Here is a 21,036-nt window from a genome sequence, read left to right on the forward strand (position 1 = left end):
TCTTCCCCATACATGAATAATACTGCGCAGTGTGCTTTTTTCCCCACTTCACTGGATGTGTGCCTTTCTGAGGGATGTTTTGGCTTACAAAACGGCACATAAAGGGTTCTGCACTTTCAAGGTGTCCCTTTTCGATGCTTGTTTTTGTTTTGTTTTACATAGTAATTATGACTGTCATTTCCAAATCAGTTCCTGTTTTTTGCTGGGTGACTTTTGAGGGCACTTAAGGATTTTTTGTGTGTGTGTCATTAGCTTGGGTTACTATTGAATTTTGATATTCTTTCTTTTTTAAAAGTCACAATAGTGTCTTACATGAGAATAAAAACTTCTGCAGTTCAACTAAGTCTTACCATGTCAGTCAGTTTGATCACTATGAATTCTTGCTTACTAGTTAATCGGTATTCTTAAAGACTTCATCTTAGACATTCAGATCTTCGATATCTGTTGTAAAACAAGAATTTTTATTTTTAAAAGACTTCTTTAAAACCAACAGCCTTTTGGTCTTTTTCATAAATCACAAAAAAAGACGAAAGAAAGCTAAATGTTGTGTTTGTATTTTATTAGAGGGAAGGGTTATGCTTTTTTTCCCCCACCCCCGTCTTCCTTTCAAAACAAAAGGAGCACGTGCTGTGGTTTCGCCAGGCTGCTGCCGTGGGGAGTTTGTTCTCTCTGACTCTGTGCTAACCACACACCTGAGGTGAAGCGAGCCTGCGACCGCTTTATCTCCAATCACAAAATACGCGGAACTGGCCAAGCCTGAGCTGCAGTTCCCAGGCCTCGGAATGAAAACACCGTTGCCATAGTTGGGTTTCGTTTCTCAGGGGTATTCGGCTCGCTTGTTATATACCGGGGGGGTGCTGCTGCTCACACCGCACCAGGTGACAGCGGGCAGGACCCGTCTTGTGCTGCTGGCTCTGCCCTTCCCCGCCCCTTCCCAGCTCCTCCTTTTCTCCCCTCACAGGCGGTCAGCGGTCCAGCCACGCCAGGCGAGCGCCGGTGCTGGCAGCGGTGGGCACGGGCCGGACGTCACCTCCACTGGCAGCCGCAGAAGCCCAACACAGCCTCAGGTACTCGGAAATGGCACCCCGAGGGCAAGCTCTGGAGGCAGAGCTCAGGCACAGCTGGTGACAAGGTGTTGCTGAAGGGCCTCGCCCAGGGAGCTCAGTGACACACAGGTCACAGAAACCCAGCTGCTGGCAGAGCTGTGGGTGAAGGGAGCGGGGGTAACACACAGGACGGTTTGGCAGTAGAGGAAGGAGGAGTTTAGTGCAACATAAAAGTATTTTGCATAAGAGGATTTACTGATAGAAGGTGTCAGGGCAAACGTTTTATGAGCTCTTTTACCAGCCTCTGAATTGGGCTCGTAGGGTATTTCTGAGGAACAACTTGTGTAGACAAGCCTACAGTGTAGGTGAAGGAAATAGAGGAACCTGAACTCATGGTGAACCCAGCTTAACTCAGAAATATGTGTGTGAGGTAACATCCATGTCAGAGTTATGTCTGTGTTTGTAAAGCACTTCATTTTGGAAGTGTGATCTTTTTTTCCTTTCCAGTTTTTCAAACGGGCAGATTCTGAATGCTTAAGATCCATCCTTGTTGACCCTTGCTCAGACAAGCAATCCAGTAGATTTTGTATTATTTTTTTCTCTTTGATCAAATAATTCCCAATACTTGTCTTTGGGAAAAAAAAATGTATTTTGCTTTGTTTAAACTTATTGGAGAGATATGAGTGTTAACTTCTCTAAATGACTGGAGTTTTACAGTGCAGGGCCTGTAGGCAGGTAAGGCTTATAAGTACCTCTGCATACAGGAAAGGTGCTGACAGGTCTGTCTTGCCGTGTTTCCCCAGCTCAGCCTCAGGCACAGGTTCTCCTCTGCCTTTCCCACTTCGGGGCAGGCTGCTGGAAGGTGACATTTTAAAACTGCCAGAGCAAGATTTGCAGGAAGGCAGCATGTATATGTGATAGAGCTGAACATGTGACACTGTTACTGATAGGCTTGTGAAATTGTTTTGCTGAAGCAAACCTGCAGAAGTAATTAACTGGGCAGAAATTGAAGGAAAGTACAAAAAACAAAACCAGTAAGTTCTGCAGTGAAGTGGAATTCTTTCTCCTTTTTAGTATCTTATTTGTGAATTTATGATATTTATCCCCTTGATTAGTTTTTAATCTGGATTTTTTTTTTATTCTCCCATCTCTTTAAACCATTAGGACATTAAAAAAAAATCATTTTCTGACCACTAATTTTGTGATGTTCCAAGCATAAGGAAGACATTGCTTCCTTCAGTGAGCAGTTGTAACCCAGAGCCCTTGTTTCTGGTTATTAGTGATTGCATAATACAGTGGTGTCTTAACTTCTCACATAATGAGAAAGATATCTTGAAGAATTTTTACTTAGTTGCTGTGCTTTGCCCTTTTATGCAGTGTGTCAGGGTCTTGCTTCTCATTTCAGGCTAACTTTCTTTGGAAAAGGTCCATTAGCTTTTGTGAAATTCATCTGATTTAAATCTGTGAGACTGGAATTCAGCCTTTAGTGTTTATATTTTTATTTGCATTGTTATATTTCCCTTTGCTAATGCTGCTTTGTTTCTGCCTACTTTCTCATGCTAGTAATATGTAGTTAGTTGCAGATGAAATTCAATTTAGGGGGTAGGATTTTAGCAGCAGAGCTGGTGAGATGCTGGGGGCGGTTGTTGGTGTTGTTTTGTGTCGGGCCTGTGTCATTACAGGGTGAAGTAATTGTGCAATACAGTGGATAGAATGTCAGCTACAGATCAGATTGTCCATTTGTGTTTCATTAGTCTCTCTGAGGCAATCAGTTATTAGATAGGCTCATTGCAACAGTGTTTTTCGGGCATCAGAGTGACAACTGGTCCTATTTTAAGTCAAATTAAAGTATTTTGTAGGGTAAATGAGCCCCATACCAAGAATCTACCGTGTAAATGTGTGTAAAAAATTTTGTTGGGACCATGATAGTTTTAGAACCTCTTTTCTCAATGAATAAGGTACAGCACACATTCTTTCCTTGCTCTTTGTTCAGTTGGTGCCTTTTAAAGGTGCTGTGTAAAAAGGCTGTTTAAAAAAAGCTCGTTTATTGTGTTCTATTTTAAGTGATGACGTGGCCAGTCTGGGACTGGGTAATTGCAGCTCTAAGGATGGGAGCTCATCAGGAAATGAAGTTGCCGTGAGGAGCTGGTGTTTCCTGACTGTGCAGTCTGGGAAACTGAATAAAGCCTTTGGGAGGCATGAAAAAAATTTCCATAAATTTGAAAATAATTCAGTTTGTGGCCTTTTAGACATACAAATAAATATTACAAGCATTTGTACCAATGCCAGGCTGGAGAGGATGCTTTGCCTGCCTCTTGCTGCCTCAGTATGTCTTGGTGTACATTCATCCAGGTCATTTTTAAGCTCAGGAAAGGCAAAAAGCCCTGTTGTGGTAGATTGGTTGCTCTCACTACCTCTAACATGTGCTATTTGCAAAGTCAATGCATTTTCTTCACTTACACACTTTAATATTGGCATGTGCAAACGTTTGAGTATTTGATTTTTGCAACTTCAGTGCTCTGATAATGTGAGTGTGTTTGCATGCTGGGAGGAACCTTTACACTTCTACTTGAAACTGGAAGGTGTTCAAGCAAAAACTTCTGCTAATAATTATTTGCCTGTAGTGCTTTGGAAACAGAAAATCTCCCTGTCCTCAGCAAGTTGCCCTTTGTTCATATTTCCAGTAGTTTTACACAAACAAATCTTGTTCATCTTCTGTTTTGTGTGCTAGTACATTAATTTTTAATTGAGTAATGGATTATCAGTGAACTAATTTGTAGATGTTACGAATGAACAGGTAAAAACTTACAGTCAAGGTTATTTGTTGAGATCACAGATTGTTATTTAACACTAGTGTTAAAAGACTTCATTATGATAGACTTCCTAATGAAAATGGAGTGATTATTAAATTTTTGCTTTTGGAATTTCAGTCTTTCCCCCCCCCCCCCCCCCTTTGACTAGTGCTGTTATATTAGTACTTTGGAGGCTCCAGCTGAAATGAGGATCCCACTGAAAAAAGGGAAAAGTTCAAGCTCTGGATCATTATCCAGGAAATCTTTGGCTTCTGTCAGCCAGTTGATTTGCTGGAGCTGAGATATTGAGGTTTTTTATCTTGCACACTAATGCGGTACCAGTGATGCTGGGACGTTCAGAAGTTGCCATCCAGGACAGTTGTTTTCTGGGTATATTTTGCATTTAACATGTGGCAGGTAGAGCTGCACTGCCCTGGGCAAGGTGCACACTGATTTGCCCTGTACCACCTCCCAAGAAAGTTCAACAATTTCAGCAATTCTTAGGGTGAGCAAACAAGTATCTTGTCTAACTCCTGTGATGAAGCCAAGAGTCTGCCAGACTGAATACTGAAGTGTTTTAATTTTTCAGACCGTTACACTGAGAAGGAGAACCTCTGCGAATTTTTCTCAATGACTCTATAGCCAACTGATGTAACAATGGTACTAATATTGGGACGCAGACTGAATAGAGAGGATAGTGGGATACGAGATTCCCCTGCAACCAAGCGGAAAGTTTTTGAAATGGACCCAAAATCGTTGTCAGGCCCTGAGTTTTTCGACTTCTCCTCGGGATCATCCCACGCAGAAAGCATTCTCCAGATCTTCAATGAATTCCGAGACAGCCGGCTGTTCACAGATGTCATCATCTGTGTGGAGGGCCGGGAGTTTCCCTGCCACCGTGCCGTCCTCTCGGCCTGCAGCAGCTACTTCAGAGCCATGTTCTGCAACGACCACAGGGAGAGCAGAGAGATGCTGGTGGAGATCAATGGCATTTTTGCCGAAGCCATGGATTGCTTTTTACAGTACGTGTACACAGGCAAGGTGAAAATCACGACGGAGAACGTGCAGTATCTCTTTGAAACATCGAGTCTCTTCCAGATCAGCGTTCTGCGCGATGCCTGCGCCAAGTTCCTGGAGGAGCAGCTGGATCCTTGCAATTGCCTGGGCATCCAGCGCTTCGCAGATACGCACTCGCTCAAGACACTGTTCACCAAGTGCAGGAATTTCGCGCTGCAGACGTTTGAGGATGTGTCCCAGCACGAAGAATTCCTAGAACTGGGGAAGGACGAGCTTATTGATTACATTTGCAGTGACGAGCTGGTGATCAGTAAGGAGGAGATGGTGTTCGAGGCCGTGATGCGCTGGGTGTACCGCGCGGTCGAGCTGCGCCGGCCGGTGCTCCACGAACTCTTGACGCATGTCAGGCTCCCGCTCTTGCACCCCAACTACTTTGTTCAGACTGTGGAGGTGGACCAGCTGATTCAGAATTCCCCAGAGTGCTATCAGCTGCTGCACGAAGCCAGGCGATACCATATCCTTGGAAACGAGATGATGTCTCCCAGAACTAGGCCACGCAGGTGAGGAAATGTTTTTAACCTTTTTTTCTGCAGAAGGACATAATTTGATGTACGGATGTTTGATGTACACATGCCTGGAGAAAAATCTCTTGCAGATAATTTTACTTTGCTAAATTCTGGAGCTGCTGCAGTTACGCTTCTGTACTTCCCCACATGTGTGAAGCTCACATGTCTCTTGAGAATGTGCATAAATGACTCTTTTTGCACAGAGCACTTCATTGCTCTGAAAAAAGGTAAGTGAAGTTATATTACCTTGCAAGTAAAGTATAAGGTTAATGTTTGCTAGGGGAGATCTTAAGGTACTTCATACAATAGCAGTGTCTTGAAGAGAGCTTACTGTGCTGTGGCAGGTAAACCACTCCATTTCCCCATCTTTCTTTTTGTAACAAAGTCATGTAAATGTACAGCACACCACAAAGGATGTGGATGGGGGTATTATGTATTCAGAGCATTTCCTTGCTACATCACAAATATTTTACAGATGGAGTAGCACATGTATTTGTATTAGACAGAAGAACAACTGGTTCTTAACTGCAAAGAAACCAAATATTGTATTTTTAAAGAATCATGAAACAGTTCCTGAAGTATTTCATGCTCATTCGGTGACATTTTAATAATTCAGAATTGCTGCCACTTAATAATGTGTTGCACAAATAGGTGACTGAGGTTGCAAGAAGAAATGAGGAAGAATCCATTAGTGGCATTTATGAGCAATGGCTATTATGATTCTTTTTTTCTTGAAAAATATTTTCCCAGCCTCATGTCAACGATAGTAGACACAATAGTTTAAAGTTAACTCCAGCTGATTTAAGCTGTTTTTTATAAAATCGTGTTATGTTAAGGTGAGGCAATGATGGTCTAGACAAAGAGATTGTGTTAGGAGTTACTCCTCTTTGTTTACTCTTACTCATATGTGGTTGCTGTACAGTGACTGTGCAGGGAGCCTTTATTTTTTTGGCAGGTGTTAAAGGCTTGCTTAAGGGGAAAAAAAATACTTGGCAATGTTTGCCCCATTAGTGGCTTTCCAATTTCCAGTCCTGCCATGAGAGAAGAAACTCTTCTTAAAAGTCCTTGCAGCCCTGCTCCCAGGCTTTCTAAGCTGTGCACTGCTGTGGGGAGTCTTTGCAAGCGTTTGGATCCTGGCAGTTTGGAAACTGCGGCAGTGATTGTTTCTGAGTCTGGGCCTGAGGGAGGGACCATGGGAATTCAGACAGTTGGAGGGGGCTGCAAGCTGCAGTATTTGGTTTAGTGTTTGTTCTGCTTTTCTTATTTAATTGGCTGAGGAAGGCAAATACACTCAGAAGCTTTGTCAGTGTGTGGGGTGTATGTGCTTGAGAATCTGAGCATCCCGAGTGGTCCTCCAGTTTGCAAATGAAGTATCTTGCCTAATACAGGTGATTTCTGAAGCAAGGGGGATTGTTGGTTTTATTGCTGACTTTATTAAACTGCAGTGGGAGTTTGAGTAGGCAGGAACAAGAGAAGTAATTTACAAAGAGAAAAACTGGCTGGCCTCCCAGCAGGAATTTTTTCCCCTTTTCTATATTACATTCATGGAATAGTTCTTTGTCATTTGTTTCTGTTGTCTATTTGTTTCTGTTGCCTATAGCAAAACGAGATCATGTTTTAAAATAGTTGCCAGGTCCCCCTTCCCCCATGTTTTCATCGCACCTTTTCTGGGCATTTTGAGGGGCCTTGGGGAGGGGAGGACGATGGAGAACTCTTTTTCTTTTTTCTTGCCTTCCTGCAACGTCTCTTCTATATAAACTGTTTCTAAAAGGAGACAGGCTACAGGATAAAAAATTCCCACATCAGTGCTTTTACTGAAACTTTGGGAAATAAATTGTGATTGGTTGTATGGCTATGGATGCACCTATGGCTGCAGTGGGTTCTGCTTGTTTTTCAAAGAACAGACTACATTGCAATTCACAAGTTGATTTTTTTTTTTCTTTTTGAAGCCATTGACGAGTTACGTGAAGTAAATAAATATTTGAAGTGTGGCATAACTGTTCCCTTTGCTACTAAGGCATCGTTGGCAAATGCAGGTCTTTGTGAGAGAGCTTTCAGTTACGGACTTGTAACGACACAGTGACATCTTGAGGCTGTCCCTCCTGCTCCCTGTGAGGCTGTCCTGTCCCTCCTGGTTGTGTTGCACACGAAATCTCCAAGCTGAGACCAAGCAGTGAGCAGGAACACGTTTCCATACCCAAAACTGGAGGGGCTCTTCCTGTTGCGTGCTTTGAGTTATCTTCAGACTCTCATCAGAGCTTCTGTTAAGCTGTCTGGTAGCAATCCATGAGTGTCCTCTTTAGCTAGAAGTTATGATGTTTATACATTTTGACATGTCCTTTTTGATTGCCTTTGGAAAACTTAAATGTAGTCCCTTATTTTTCCCACTTAGAGATGGGTTTCTATTTCACTTTACATTTTGTCTGCTGCCTCATTTACTACCCAAAATTGATTGAACAGTGAGAAAGAAAAAGGTAGTGATCTACCAGAATTTGTGTAATTTATTTTCTGAACTTACCATGGTTTTGAATGTAATTTGTTTGAACTACCGAAAGTTCTTCTGTCCAGCTCATGTTGTGCTGGTTGGTGTTTTCACCTCATCAAGAGGTGTGTGTGTAGCTCAGGACCCCTGGAAAGCCTGCTCTTGGGAATGCATGGAATAGTATGACACTGTTGATTGTCTTCCACTCCCTCTTTTCTATTTAACGCACCTGTTCTTGGTGGGATAATGTCTCCTGGAGTCTTTAGAGCCTGTTTCAGTGCCTGTGTTACTTTGTTCACACTGTTTCTTCTGAGGGCTACAAGAGAAGCTTCCTGGTCGAGGTCACAGTTTTTCTAACCTTCATTTAAGTATATCCATAGTTCTTTTCTGGAATTAGCCTTTGCCTGGATGTTCTTTTTGTGTATTCCTACCACATTTTACCTTTTTAAAAAATGGATGTGCCCTCTTTCATTTTGAGGAAGAAAAAAAAAAAAGTGAAACTAACCATAAAACCTGCACAATGCAAGACTTTTTCTAGAAAATATAATGGAGAAAAATTTTCTTAAGGGAAGAAAGAATGTGGTCATATAGGTACTAAAATGTTAGGAAATTTTTTGTTCTCCTTGGATTTGAAATACTGTGCTAAATGAATATTTTCTTGAAAAACTCCATCACAGCAATTCATAAAGAGCTCTCTCTGAGCAAAGATTTTCAGTTCATACATTTTTAAACCAAAGATTGATAATCTGGCACAGTCATCTTTTCAGTGAGTAAATGGAGACCTTAATTCTAATCTATAAAGTAATCCACAGACAAACCTCTTTGTACACAGTTAGCTGGTGTCTTTGGGCTTGCTTCTAAGGCAAATTAGGAGATGAGTGTCTTGCTTTTATGGAAGTTCTTTTCCTGGGTAATGCTTTGTTGGCACAGGAACTTCCCCTCTCTTACCCTTTGAGAGATTCTTTTCGGAGTTGTTCCTCAAAAAAGCAAAAACCAGTAAACAGTAAATATACAGAAACTGAGGAGGAGCATGACTTCAAAGCTGAGCAAATGACAAGAGTTTCTTCTGACAGGTTCAGGTGTGTAAATGCCATTTCTCAGACACATCTCATTTATATCATCCTATAGGATGTTACCATTTAGCATTGCCTTTGCCTGTTTACAATATTCTGAGTGGAAACATGTATGGAATATTTCAATATGGTGTGTGGTGACAAGGAGATAGAAGGCCTAACTAGTTTTATTCATGATGTTTCAAAACAGGGAAAGCCTCATCAGGATTTATAGGTGAATATGTGATAAGTTCATGTTAGGAATTTTAGGGACAGGTCATGCAACTTTTACTTCAAATCCACTCATAACTCTTTCTTACGTTATTATTGAGAGAAGACTGCAGTACTCAGCAATGATACGAATGTCTGTTCTATGAGATACCTATTCACAGTGGAATCATAGTACAAAGCACAACACAACAAATAGGCTCATCAAAAATAAAATCAGTCCTGCATTCAGTTTTGCTTAACTGACAGCAGTCCTTGAAATAACTATTGTCAGTGCAAAGTACTTTATTTTAAAAATGCCCTGAAAAGATAGGAGTTTGACAAACGCTGACAAGAAATTATAAGTCTGAAAGGAGGAATAAAGGTGGTCGCGGTTTGATTTGCACATCAGAGGTAGTTGGTTGATTCTCTACATTCAAATGTGGATTAATTTTTGTTAGGTAAGTTTTGTTACTGCTGTGAATATTGAATATGTATAATGCAGAAGCATCTGGTTAGTAGAAGGAGGATGAGTGTGTGGAATAGAACTTAAAGGTCTATTTGGGGACATTGCAGACTGTCTAATGCCTAATTTATTCCTGAGTTTTATAACACTGAGTTTTAGTTTTTGGTTTTAGGTTTGAATTTTTATTTCAGTATTCTATAATGTTTCCTCCTATCACTGCTGTTTTCTGTTTTACTGTGCATTGGCTCTAAGGTCTTTTTGGTTTTCCTTATTTTGGTGACTACATTCCTTCTGCTTTTAAACGCTTGGAATATTTAGGGATGTAAAGTACTATTAATTTTGTAAAGCTCAGGAGGGGAATGAAGTCTGATTTCATTGTGAAACAGATTGCTCATCTCATTGTCTCCAGCCCTGCTTGAACTGTTTTGGATCTAGGTGTACAGTCAAAGGAAAAATATTATTAGAGTAAGGGCTTTCTGTGTTATTTAATTACATGGTTTTTACATAGAACATTGTGCAGTGCAACTCCACCACTTACGCAGGGCACCTGTCAGTGTGGTAACTTGCTGTGTAATGAGACAGCTGGAAAGGGTGAAAACCCATTTGCTAAATGACTTTCTTCTATTTTCTTTTTTCATTGTTGTGGAAGTTAAAGCTAAATAGTATTTTTTCTGATTTTCATACAGTTTTGAAGACAATGTTGTTTCGCCTCCATGTACTAATAAATATCTCCTCCATCTTAATTTTCTATGTTCACTTTTTTAGATCAACTGGTTATTCTGAGGTGATAGTTGTTGTTGGAGGATGTGAACGAGTTGGAGGGTTTAATTTGCCATACACGGAGTGCTATGATCCTGTGACAGGAGAGTGGAAGTCACTGGCAAAACTTCCAGAGTTTACCAAGTCTGAGTATGCGGTGTGTGCTCTGCGGAATGATATTCTTGTTTCAGGTGAATAATCGTAAAAAATTCAAGAGTTCTTTCTTTGCTTGGTTGGTTGGTTTTCATTTTGTGCTGTTTGTGGGGTGTGTTTGTTTTGGTTTGCTTTTTAAATGGTGTGGCAGATCTTTGTACTGTGAACTTCCAGAAGCTCAACTGAAAGTCACTTTCTGCTGTGAACACCAGCCCCAGCACAATCTTACTATAAACAAAAGTGTTTTCTGGAGTTTTTGTTTGGCATGAATCTGCAGTTTTTTACAGCTGATTCCAGGACATCAATTGTATTTAAAGAGACTGGCTTATGGCTGCTTTAAAATACAGCAGGAGCCTGTGTGCAGCAACAGCTGGGAAAACTACAGACAAAAAATCCCAAGCAGGCTTTTCCCAGCAGCATATTCAGTCCTTCAGCAAGCGACAATGACAGGGTGCAGCTGATGGTTTAGACACCAGTGTGTGTTGGTTTAACCAAAGAAATCGTCTCCTCAGGTGTGTGTGCCTGTCATTTGAACAAAGTGTGAAATAAAAGAGATGCTCACAGGGCAGGCAGAGGAGCAGCGGGCGGGAGGGATCTGCCACAGGCATGGGATTTCGAGGGTCTCACCCGGGTAGTGACACTACAGGAAATCTGAAGAGCTTGGGCAAAAGCCATTAAAATGCATTCCAACTTCTAGAAATAATCTAGTGTGATCTCAGCGTTATGGGAAAGGAAAGCATGAGGAAAACAACTTACTGTGTGATTTCATCTTTGAAAGCCACTGCAACTTACTTTTTCAGTGTAATGTATAAATACTGGTAGATCCTTATTACATCCCAAAAAGGGATATGAAATTTTCATTGCCCACTCTAGGGCAGCATGTTAATAGTTAGCATTACCTATTCAGTAATTACTCAAATTGGCATATGTTTCATTTTAAAGGTGGAAGAATCAATAGCCGGGATGTATGGATTTATAACTCTCAACTTAACATTTGGATCAGAGTTGCCTCCTTAAATAAAGGCAGATGGAGACATAAAATGGCTGTTCTTCTGGGTAAAGTAAGAGAAGTATATTTTACTTTTTTTACAATGGGAATGTTTGCTGTATATAAGAAAACAGTGGAGAAAACACTTAAGCATTACTTTGTATTTAATATCAAATTATTTTAAAAATATGTATTTTCAAATAATTATTTTAAACAATTTAAACAATTAGGCTCTTCATCAGACACTACCCATGGACATGAAAATCATCTTACTGCTCAGTCATTTATTTTTTGAAGGTTTTTTTTTCATCACTGAAGTGGCTTATTTCCAAGAAGCAATTTTTCGGGAAGCAAAGAAGCGTCTTGATTTGCCTGGGCTTCTAAAGTGCTGCCTAACAGTTACTGTAGTTATTAACAGAAACTGATACTACTCTGAATGTCAGCAGTTTTATTTAATGTTTTATATTGAAGTTAAGCAAACACATGGATTGTGGAAATGGGAGGTTTTTCTGTATTTTGAAGGGATATGTGCCTGTACATGAAATCCCTAGTTGGGACTCACTTAGTGAAAGTTAGAAAAGATGTGCATGTGGTGTCACTTGATCTTCTTAGAGATGAAATGTGCAGCTAAGCAAGCAGAGGGCAGAAGGTAGACACTAATAGTAAGGAGCTCTGCTTCCTAAATATGAAAGAAGAGACAAGAAAGTAGAGTTTACGAACTGAGAGGAGGAAATACTTCTGTAAGCAAGTAGGGAAAAAGCAAAATGCCAAAAAGCAAAGATAAACTCAGCTGGGTGTTTGCTGCTGCTGTTGTTGTTGAATGTTATGTAAAAAAAGAGAAATACAGAGAAATGCCTTTTCTAACAAATGCTATTCAAATAGGAAGCTTCTATTGCAGTATTAATAATACTATGCTTTGGTGTGTGTTTGCAGTGTCATTCCTCATGTGACTGAATGGAACTCTCCAGGGAGTCCTTACCTTTTATTTTTAGACCATATTCTTCTCCTCCTGTGTATAAATTAAAAATTTGAGGAATGCATCCCTTGACAAACCTAGCAAATTAGCTTTAAATTAATTTAATTTTATATTTAAATGTAGTACCTGCTGTAAACACGAAATGATGGTGGTTTCCACCACTTTGTGCAGGTGTATGTGGTCGGAGGATACGATGGGCAGAACCGCCTGAGCAGTGTAGAGTGCTACGACTCGTTCTCCAATCGCTGGACCGAGGTGGCTCCCCTAAAGGAGGCTGTGAGCTCCCCAGCTGTCACCAGCTGTGTTGGCAAACTCTTTGTCATTGGAGGTGGCCCTGATGACAACACCTGTTCTGACAAGGTCAGTTACCTGTGTTTGGTTGCATCTTCTATCCACAGCAAACAGCATTGCTGGTTTAAAACCAGATCCTACAGGAGATCTGCTTGAACTGTTTTCTGCTGGATGGAGTGTGGGATTATTCTAATAAAAAAATACGGAGTAGAAAATGTTAATTGAGTGATACACTGTTACTGTGGTCTTTTCTCATGGATACATTGCTCGTGTCATTGGCTTCACAAGTTCTGTGAATTCTTAAATGTGAGTGTTCGGAAAACAATGTCAAATATTGTGCATATATATAAATTATTGATATATGGATCTGCATTTACATTGATTCTGTTTTTTTGGGGCGGTACTGCTGCTTTGTCTCTCCTTGTGTAACCTGTGTGGGCATGCTAGGCTGTTACTTAAGTTGGGCTTTCAATCTGAAGGGGTTGTCCTCCTTCCAGGTTCAGTCGTATGATCCTGATACCAATTCCTGGTTGCTCCGTGCAACCATCCCCATTGCCAAGAGATGTATCACGGCTGTGTCCCTGAACAACCTGATCTACGTTGCTGGTGGGCTCACCAAAGCCATTTACTGCTATGACCCGATCGAGGACTACTGGATGCATGTACAGAACACATTCAGCAGACAGGTAATTACCAATCAAAAACCTGTAGACAGCTGAAAGGTAGTTTTTGATGTTGTTATCTTGGCATTAAGTAAGCATACATTTGCTTAACCCTGATAAAATTGCATTTCTGATTCCATTCTTGCTTTACCTCTTCATCTCCATAACTCAACCTCACAGAAGAGGAAGTTTCTAAACCAGTAGCTTTTCAGCTGGGTGTCACTGTTAGCCATTCCAGACTTTGCTTGAGAGCTGGTACTGTTGAACAACAGTATAGTGGATGATGATTTCATTGTATAGAAATTATCTTCTGTTGCATGTTTTCCTTTAGACTGAGGGAATTAATTTCCTTATAATTGATTAAAGCCTTTCAGTGTAACAGGAAATACTGAAGGCTGTTTTCACAGTGTAAAAAAGCCCCACTGTATAGCACAGAAACCATCTGACTTCAGCAGTGAGAGCTCTATCACTTCCACATACGGGATACTGAGCAGGATTTGAACATGTGTCCCCTCAGTAGTGAAGTGTGTGTGTGTAGCAGTTACATTTCCCCATGTTTCTAAAACACCAGTCACATACTCTGTGGTATTACCTTAAGAGAAATTTGTTCTTTTTTCCTAGCCTTCCCTCTGTTCCTTTGTTTTAATCTGTGTTCTCTATTTAACTGAGTATTTTTTCCATGCCTGCTTTTAAGGAAGAAATAAAATCCTATCTCTGTTTCAAGTAAGACATAGCACTGTCTTTCCTTGTGCACTCTTTTTAGTCATGCCTTTTTTCCTCTCCCCATTTACATCCCTCTTCATTATCTGTTACTCCTCTAAGTTGCTTCTCCTTGTTCCCATTCTTTGCATTAATAGTACCTACTGTGGTCCCTCTTCTGAAAACCTTTGTTCTCTCCTCCTTTCCCTATCTCAGATCTTTAAATGGTAAGTACAGTGTTCAGTTGTATTCCATTGTTTCCTTTGTCTGAGCTACACGTTGTAAATGCTTAGACCTGAAATAGTCTTTTCTGTAGGCTTGTGCTGCTGCTTTCCCTAATTTTTGTCCTTTCTGCACTGGCCCTTTCAGGAGGGAATAGTATAGGCCAGGCTGTTTACAAAAGGCAGTCTACAATGCTGCCCTCCTGCACTGGGGCAGACACTGGGGCATGAATCTAATCTTGCTTTTGAAATAACTGGGTATTCCCCTGTGTTTTCTTGAAACAGGAGAATTGTGGCATGTCTGTGTGTAATGGAAAAATCTATATCCTTGGTGGAAGACGGGAAAATGGTGAAGCCACAGACACTATTCTTTGTTATGACCCTGCAACGGGCATTATCACAGGAGTAGCAGCCATGCCCAGGCCAGTATCGTATCATGGCTGTGTGACCATTCATAGATATAATGAAAAAGGCTTTAAACTGTAATTTTTTTTTTTCTTGAAAAAAGAAGAAGAATGAATCCGGTGGTCTGCTGCAAGACAGGCTTTTTAAAGATTCCTGAAGTGGGAATTCCCTGCCTAAGTGTCGTATGAAAATTATATCCTGTGCCTTTAGAAGAAGGGTTAATTTAACTTACCAAACAAGTCTACAAACCTATCCAGTAACCAGAGTTCAGTTATATCTGCTGTGGGCTCTGATATGAGAGCAGTACGTTGTACTGGTGGTCGGAAAGTTTGCCCTGTGTGTGATTAGTAATTAAAATCTTGAAAAGCTTTTTGGGGAAAGTGCCTTCAGCATTTGTGCCTGTGTCTTAAAAGCAATATCTGCAAGGTGTTTCCAGTTCTGCTAAATGGGAAAAATAATATCGGCAAGTAAATCCCAAAGAATCATCTAGGATAATTATCTGCAATTTAAAAAGCTCAATTCTAATTCATATGCATCGTTCTTACAAGTGGATTACTTGGCATAACCAAGTAGATTTTTTGTCAGGTCACGCATGGGTTGGAATTTAAAAAAAAAAAACAAAAAACAAACAAAAACCCACCAAAAAACCAAACCAAAACACCAACAAAACAAGCTACATTGGACAAATACGAGAATCTTTGAGGAATGCTTTCTTCTGAAGGAGAAACTGGTGGTTTGGTGAACCACTACAACAGTCTGCAATGATGGTAATGTACCTTAACCCTGTGGAACTTATTCAGAGTGTTGATAAATATCCAGCAAAGAAGTACAAGGCTACATGACATGGAAAACCAGTGGGTTCAGGCATGCATCTGTGAGGCAAAGTTTGAATCCCAGTTTTTACCTTTTTGAATAGTATGGGTGAAGGCTGAAAATTACTGGGTTCACTCTTTGCTCACTGCAATGTCTAAACTATTTAAGAAATAAAGGATGTTGAACTCTGGATTCTCCCAGTTTTCTGAATCACATTATAAATTACCTGATGACAGAGGTGGGGACTTGCCTTTGTGCCCTACAGCTATAAATTAGTATTTTGGCCATCTCATCTGCAGAGATGGCAGAGTATCCACCAAGTATTTCTTGGCCTTTCTTCAGACAATCACTTACTGTAGCACAGTTAAACCACTGTATAAACTGCTTGGCCACAGATAAAGAAGTTCTGGAAAGGTCCCTCCTTTTACCAGAAAAATATCTGTGGACCTGTCCATGTAGCCATATGACATGTTTTGGAAAATTTTGAAGCCTAGGAAGCACCTGTATTTTGATGCACCACCATTATTGGGTTGGGTTTTTTTCAGTAAAGGTATTTCTTTATGTCCTCCCTAGATTTCTGTACTAGGACTCCTTATTTCCAGTACACAGTTGTACAGTTGAGGCACAAAGTTCATAAAAACTGAAATAGCACTTGAGAGTTGGAAAATGAATATCGTCTGTGTACCAATTTCCTGTAAATCACCAAAAACCTCAGGAACTGCCTTTCAAAGGAATTCTGAGGACAGCAGCCAGTAGGGAAGTTGGTCAGTGCCAGGGCAGAAAAACCCCATGAAACCCCTGCAGAGCCAGCCCTGGCCTCGGGGTTTTGGTCTCTGTGCTTGCTCAGGAGGGTGAAAACAAGCACCATCTCTGGAACGTTGTTTGTTCCACTGCACTTTCCTCATCTGTTTTCCCAGAGTATTTCTTCATGAGATGGAAATTCTGACCCTCAGTGAAGCTATGCCAAACTGGGAGTCACCATTTTCAGTAACATGGTCATGACTTTTAAAGAGCACTGGGAGCTGCACTTTGGGATGCATTAACTTGTAACCTCAGGAAAGGACACAAATTTAATTTCTGGCTGAATACCAAACACTGTTTTGGATATGGTAAGAATACTGATAAAATACAAATCATTGCATATCAGTGATGTAATCAGGAGGTCAATCCCTGAGCATGTACATTCACATTGCCCTAAAAAGAAAATCCTTTGGTGTAATGTAAGACAAATGAATCAGATAAATTAATCCTTTTCTAAGTTTCATCTGCTTCTGCTCACCAAGTTTTACTTTGGAATGGCAATTTCAGTACCTGTAAATAAGGTCTGTTGATTGCAATGGTAATTGCCCTGTAACTGATTTTTATGTACTAACAGTGTATATAGCTTGTGCCATCATTGTAAATGAAAATGTCAAAGACTATAGGAGCACTTAATTAGAGATGCAATTTGAAAAATATCCTCCTTTCCTTTGATTTCCTCTTGTTTGTATTCAGACTTGTAATGTTGTCATGCTATACTGTTTTTAAACAGTCCTTATTCTGTAGGTGTAGAACAGTGTCATTTAATCTCTGTTTATAATACTGCACTACTCTGTAAATAACAAGATACTGCTTTCCATGGTTTTGAAGATTCATTTTATAGTTTAGTTGTCTTTTCTTAACAATTTATGTACTGTTACTGTTACATATTTTTGAAAATGATAGTGTTTAATGAACCAGTAAATGCAGAAGTGTAGATGCAGAGAACTTCTGCTTACAGTTCTTGAGAACTTTTATCAAAGCTGAACAGTTACAGGTGTGGAGCACTGCTAAATGTCAGTTACTTATGCAATGATTTCCTTAAAATGGGCAGTGAGTTTTTCTTCTTGCTTGTTAACTCTGTAAATAATTTGCACTTGTGGCCTGCTCTGTAACGACAATTATTTTTAGATGTACTAGAAAAGAAAAATTTGACCTTGATTTAATGAAAATGTACCATTTTTCTAGAAGGATGCATTAATTTGGAAGTTGCATTCCTGAGCCACTTGTTCTCCAATGCATTTCACTTAGATATAGATGAATTCCAAGATTTAAACTCTCACTCTTATGCATATCTAGATGCTTGCAGTTTATGGGCTTGAGCAGCAAGTTGGTTTTAGTTTTTTCCTTTGTCTCAGCTAGGAGAGAAAATTATTAATGTCATCTACTATAATAAAAATATTTCTATCATAAATGGTAGTAGGTTTGGTAGCTCTAGAGCACCGGCACAAAGATGTAACTTCAGTCCAACCATACATACGAGGGCTCAAGCATCTCCAAGTCACACCTGAAAAATAAATTCTAAGGGTTGTCTTTACTCCACTAAACAAAAATGCGTAAATATTTTTCTTCTCTGTTTTGATGTGCACTTCTGTTCTTAGCAGTGTGATGTTAATTGAAAAGACAGTTGATGCTTTCTTGCAGCCAGGCGTCTGGAAGGTTCTGAATCACTTACTGATCACTGCACCACATGCAGCCTCTAGCCCTTGGCTTCTGGCTGAAGCATTCCCCTTCTACAGCCATCAGCCAGTGGTACATTGCCTGGTAGTCATGTAGCTGTACCTGTAGGCTCCCTCCTTGGTAATGGTTAAGTAGGCATAATTTGTAAAATCTCTTCCATGTGTACCGTCAGATAAATCATTTTATACTGTGTGTCTGGTATGCATTTGGGAGATTGGGCACTGTCCTTTCCCCTCCAGCACCAAGGGGTCCAGACGGTTATTTTTTCTTTTAACTGGCACCACTGCAGTTCTCATCAAAGATTGCTTTGTTTGTACTCTCTTGAAGCAGAGATACTAAAGCAGATTATGTTGATACAGACCCTTATCATAATTTACTGAAGCTTTTAAAATAGTATTTTTAACATTGCAAAGTTTTGAGAGAGGCTGATGATGGAGGAAGAGGAAATGCTCACCTCAACAGAGATTCAGAGGAAGCTTTGGTCACCTGTGCTTGAGAGGAAGGATGCTACTGCCTGTTCAGTTTCTTCCTCAAAATAGTTGAGTTCACCTCATTATCTTAGGTAAACACTTTATTTATCCTGTTTTTCTTTGACTTGCTGCAAGGACAGAACAAGAAGCAGGCCCACTCACTGCCTGTGACGTGATGTTTCCCCTTGCCCGAGGCACAGTGGGGTGCTGGTCAGCAGAGCCCGAGCTTAGTCCGCCTCCAAAGAGCAGAGACAGGAGAAACGCATTGGAGTGGGCTCAGAGATGGCAGGAGGAGACCCTGTGTGTTTGGGGGTTGTAGTTTGGCTGGGCTTGCTGAAACCAAGGTGTTCTGGATGCTCGTAAGTTTGCAATTCCAGATGCTGAAACTCAGGTGGTAAAAATGTTTCATATTTGTAAATTCACTGAACTCAGCTGGAGCAATAAAGATACAGATATGCTTATGGCCTGCTAGCAGCAATACTCAGGAAAGCCAGGGGTTCATTTTTCTGAATCGCCCAACTAGACAAGTAGATGTGAGGTTCTTTTTTACCACTGAAGATGGCAAAAACCAATTCAAGAGCATTAAGAAACTCACAAGGCTTGATGACTGTGAGGCACAATGAATATTTTCATCTGAATGTAGTCTCATGTACACAAGAAATTACAAATGAAATTATTTGTTGTGCCTGGTTAAAAAAAATCTGAGCACCGTATACTCAGAAAAGGAGCCTACAGGGTAAGATGAACTTTCTAAGCAGAAACCTGCTCTCTGGATGAGGGCCAAGCAGTGTTTTGGGTTTTGTAAAATTTGTTTAACACACAAGTTTCCTCAGTATGGAATTATTTCAGATGGCATTAATTAAAATGGATCGTGATTGTGTCAGTGCTGTGAGCATTGCCACAAACCAGCAGCCTCCCACCAAGCCCCAACCAGCTGTGACTCCATGTTCTCTGCATGCTGCCTCTGTGTCAGCCCTCTTTAAGCAGCATTACACTTAAGTTCATGATAACATCACTGTCTAAGAACTGTAAGCTATTTACAGGAATATTTCTTTTTTTCTACTGTAGAGATCCAGTCTATGCTTATATGTTTATGTGCACATCTGTATGTGAATAATTTTGTGATCACTTTCTCATAGTGCTGTTACAAGTGATGCACATAAAGGCCCTGTGTACAGCTTTTTAGTAATTAGGGCTTAGTTTGTATTATTAGCTCCAAAGAAAATAATGTGTGTTAATTTTGAAAATACCCGTGCCTTGAATTCACCTGTATTTTTATCTATTGTGAAAAAGAGCTTGGATTACTCCTCCCAGTTTGTTACCTTCATTATGACTTGTCTTACTGTCCAGACTGTTAAATGTCCTCGTAGGAGAAATAAATATTGCCATTCATTAATTAGAACAGTTAAACTTCTTGTTTAGAATATGCATAGAATGCTTCCATTATTGCAGTGCTATGGCAGATTTAATCTAGGGAAATCAGTATTTGTTTTTTTCTATTTTTTGTTTCCAGCACACCTCAGTGACAAAGGACTGAGTTTAGTCTTTGACTTCCTGTCCTTAACATGTACAGTTTCTTGTATTAGTCAGTAGCCTCTGTGATATTTCTGAACTCTCTGAAGTCATCAACCTCTTGTTCAAGATACAAAATAAGAAGCAATAATGTGGTGCAGCATGGCAATAAGCAAATCAAGAGACTTGAATGTAATGTACTGTTTCATCTGTGTAAATGCTGGACCTATGAGTCGTTCTCCTTTTGGTGCACCTGTAGCACTTTGGAGTCGGATTAATAGGAACTACTTGCCCATGGAAAGAGAGTTTACCTCCTGAACTATTACTCATACAATATTTTCACATGAAACCATATTTGGATTTTCCTGTTTTTGCTGAGGAAAACAGCAGTTCTTGTTATTCCTTGCCAGTTCCTTTATCTACTGAAACATAAAAGCTGTAGTTCCACAGAGAGCTGATCTTGCCCTCAAGAACAGCCTGGTGCAGCACAAATGACATTTGAACAGGAAAGCTCAGACCACTTACTGTGTGCCAGAGTCAATGTAACGGAGCTCGCATATAACATTAAGGTCTTCAGATTGTGCTGACAGTAGAAAAGTGATTTTGTAATGTAGCACAATTGCAGTAACACCTGTTATATTTAAATATACTTCTTGCATAATTCTTTGAAAGTTTTTTAAAGTTCAGTGTATCTAATAAACATTTGCCTTTTGAATAGTTCACTGTGGTTTATTTAGTTCAGGGGAAGTTCGGGGTGGGGGGGGGGCTTGGTGGTACAAGGAGGACACTCCCTCCTGGTTTTTTGGGGGTCATTTACCTTGTTGGATTCCGCCCCTTGTGCAGTCTCTCTCCATTGATCTGTGCTCCTGTCTCCCAGTCCAGGTGTTTTCCCTCTTCATCTTTCTGTCCTCAACACGGAACTTGCTACCAAGGGGAATAAAGGCAAGCTGGAGGCTTCACAGAAGAGTAAACTTGAAAGAA

At 40.3% G+C, this 21,036-nt stretch overlaps 1 protein-coding gene across 2 annotated transcripts; it reads left to right on the forward strand.

Moving 5' to 3' along the window:
• The first annotated feature begins 978 nt into the window (after nt 1–978).
• Nucleotides 979–20,772, forward strand: KLHL24 (kelch like family member 24). Of its 2 annotated transcripts, XM_048314071.1 has the most exons (8): nt 979–1,067; nt 4,428–5,415; nt 10,394–10,578; nt 11,483–11,601; nt 12,676–12,864; nt 13,293–13,481; nt 14,152–14,180; nt 14,663–14,884. In XM_048314071.1, exons 2-8 carry the CDS (start codon nt 4,496–4,498, stop codon nt 14,784–14,786), a joined length of 1,755 nt encoding a protein of 584 aa, XP_048170028.1. In that variant the 5' UTR covers nt 979–1,067; nt 4,428–4,495; the 3' UTR covers nt 14,787–14,884. The 2 variants fall into 2 exon arrangements, with proteins under 2 accessions (XP_048170028.1, XP_048170027.1); XM_048314070.1 differs by lacking the exon at nt 14,152–14,180 and having other exon boundaries at nt 14,663–20,772.
• Nucleotides 20,773–21,036: the final 264 nt, after the last annotated feature.

The sequence above is a fragment of the Corvus hawaiiensis genome, chromosome 10 (assembly GCF_020740725.1).
Source record: "Corvus hawaiiensis isolate bCorHaw1 chromosome 10, bCorHaw1.pri.cur, whole genome shotgun sequence".
In the NCBI taxonomy this organism is placed as follows: Eukaryota; Metazoa; Chordata; class Aves; order Passeriformes; family Corvidae; genus Corvus; species Corvus hawaiiensis.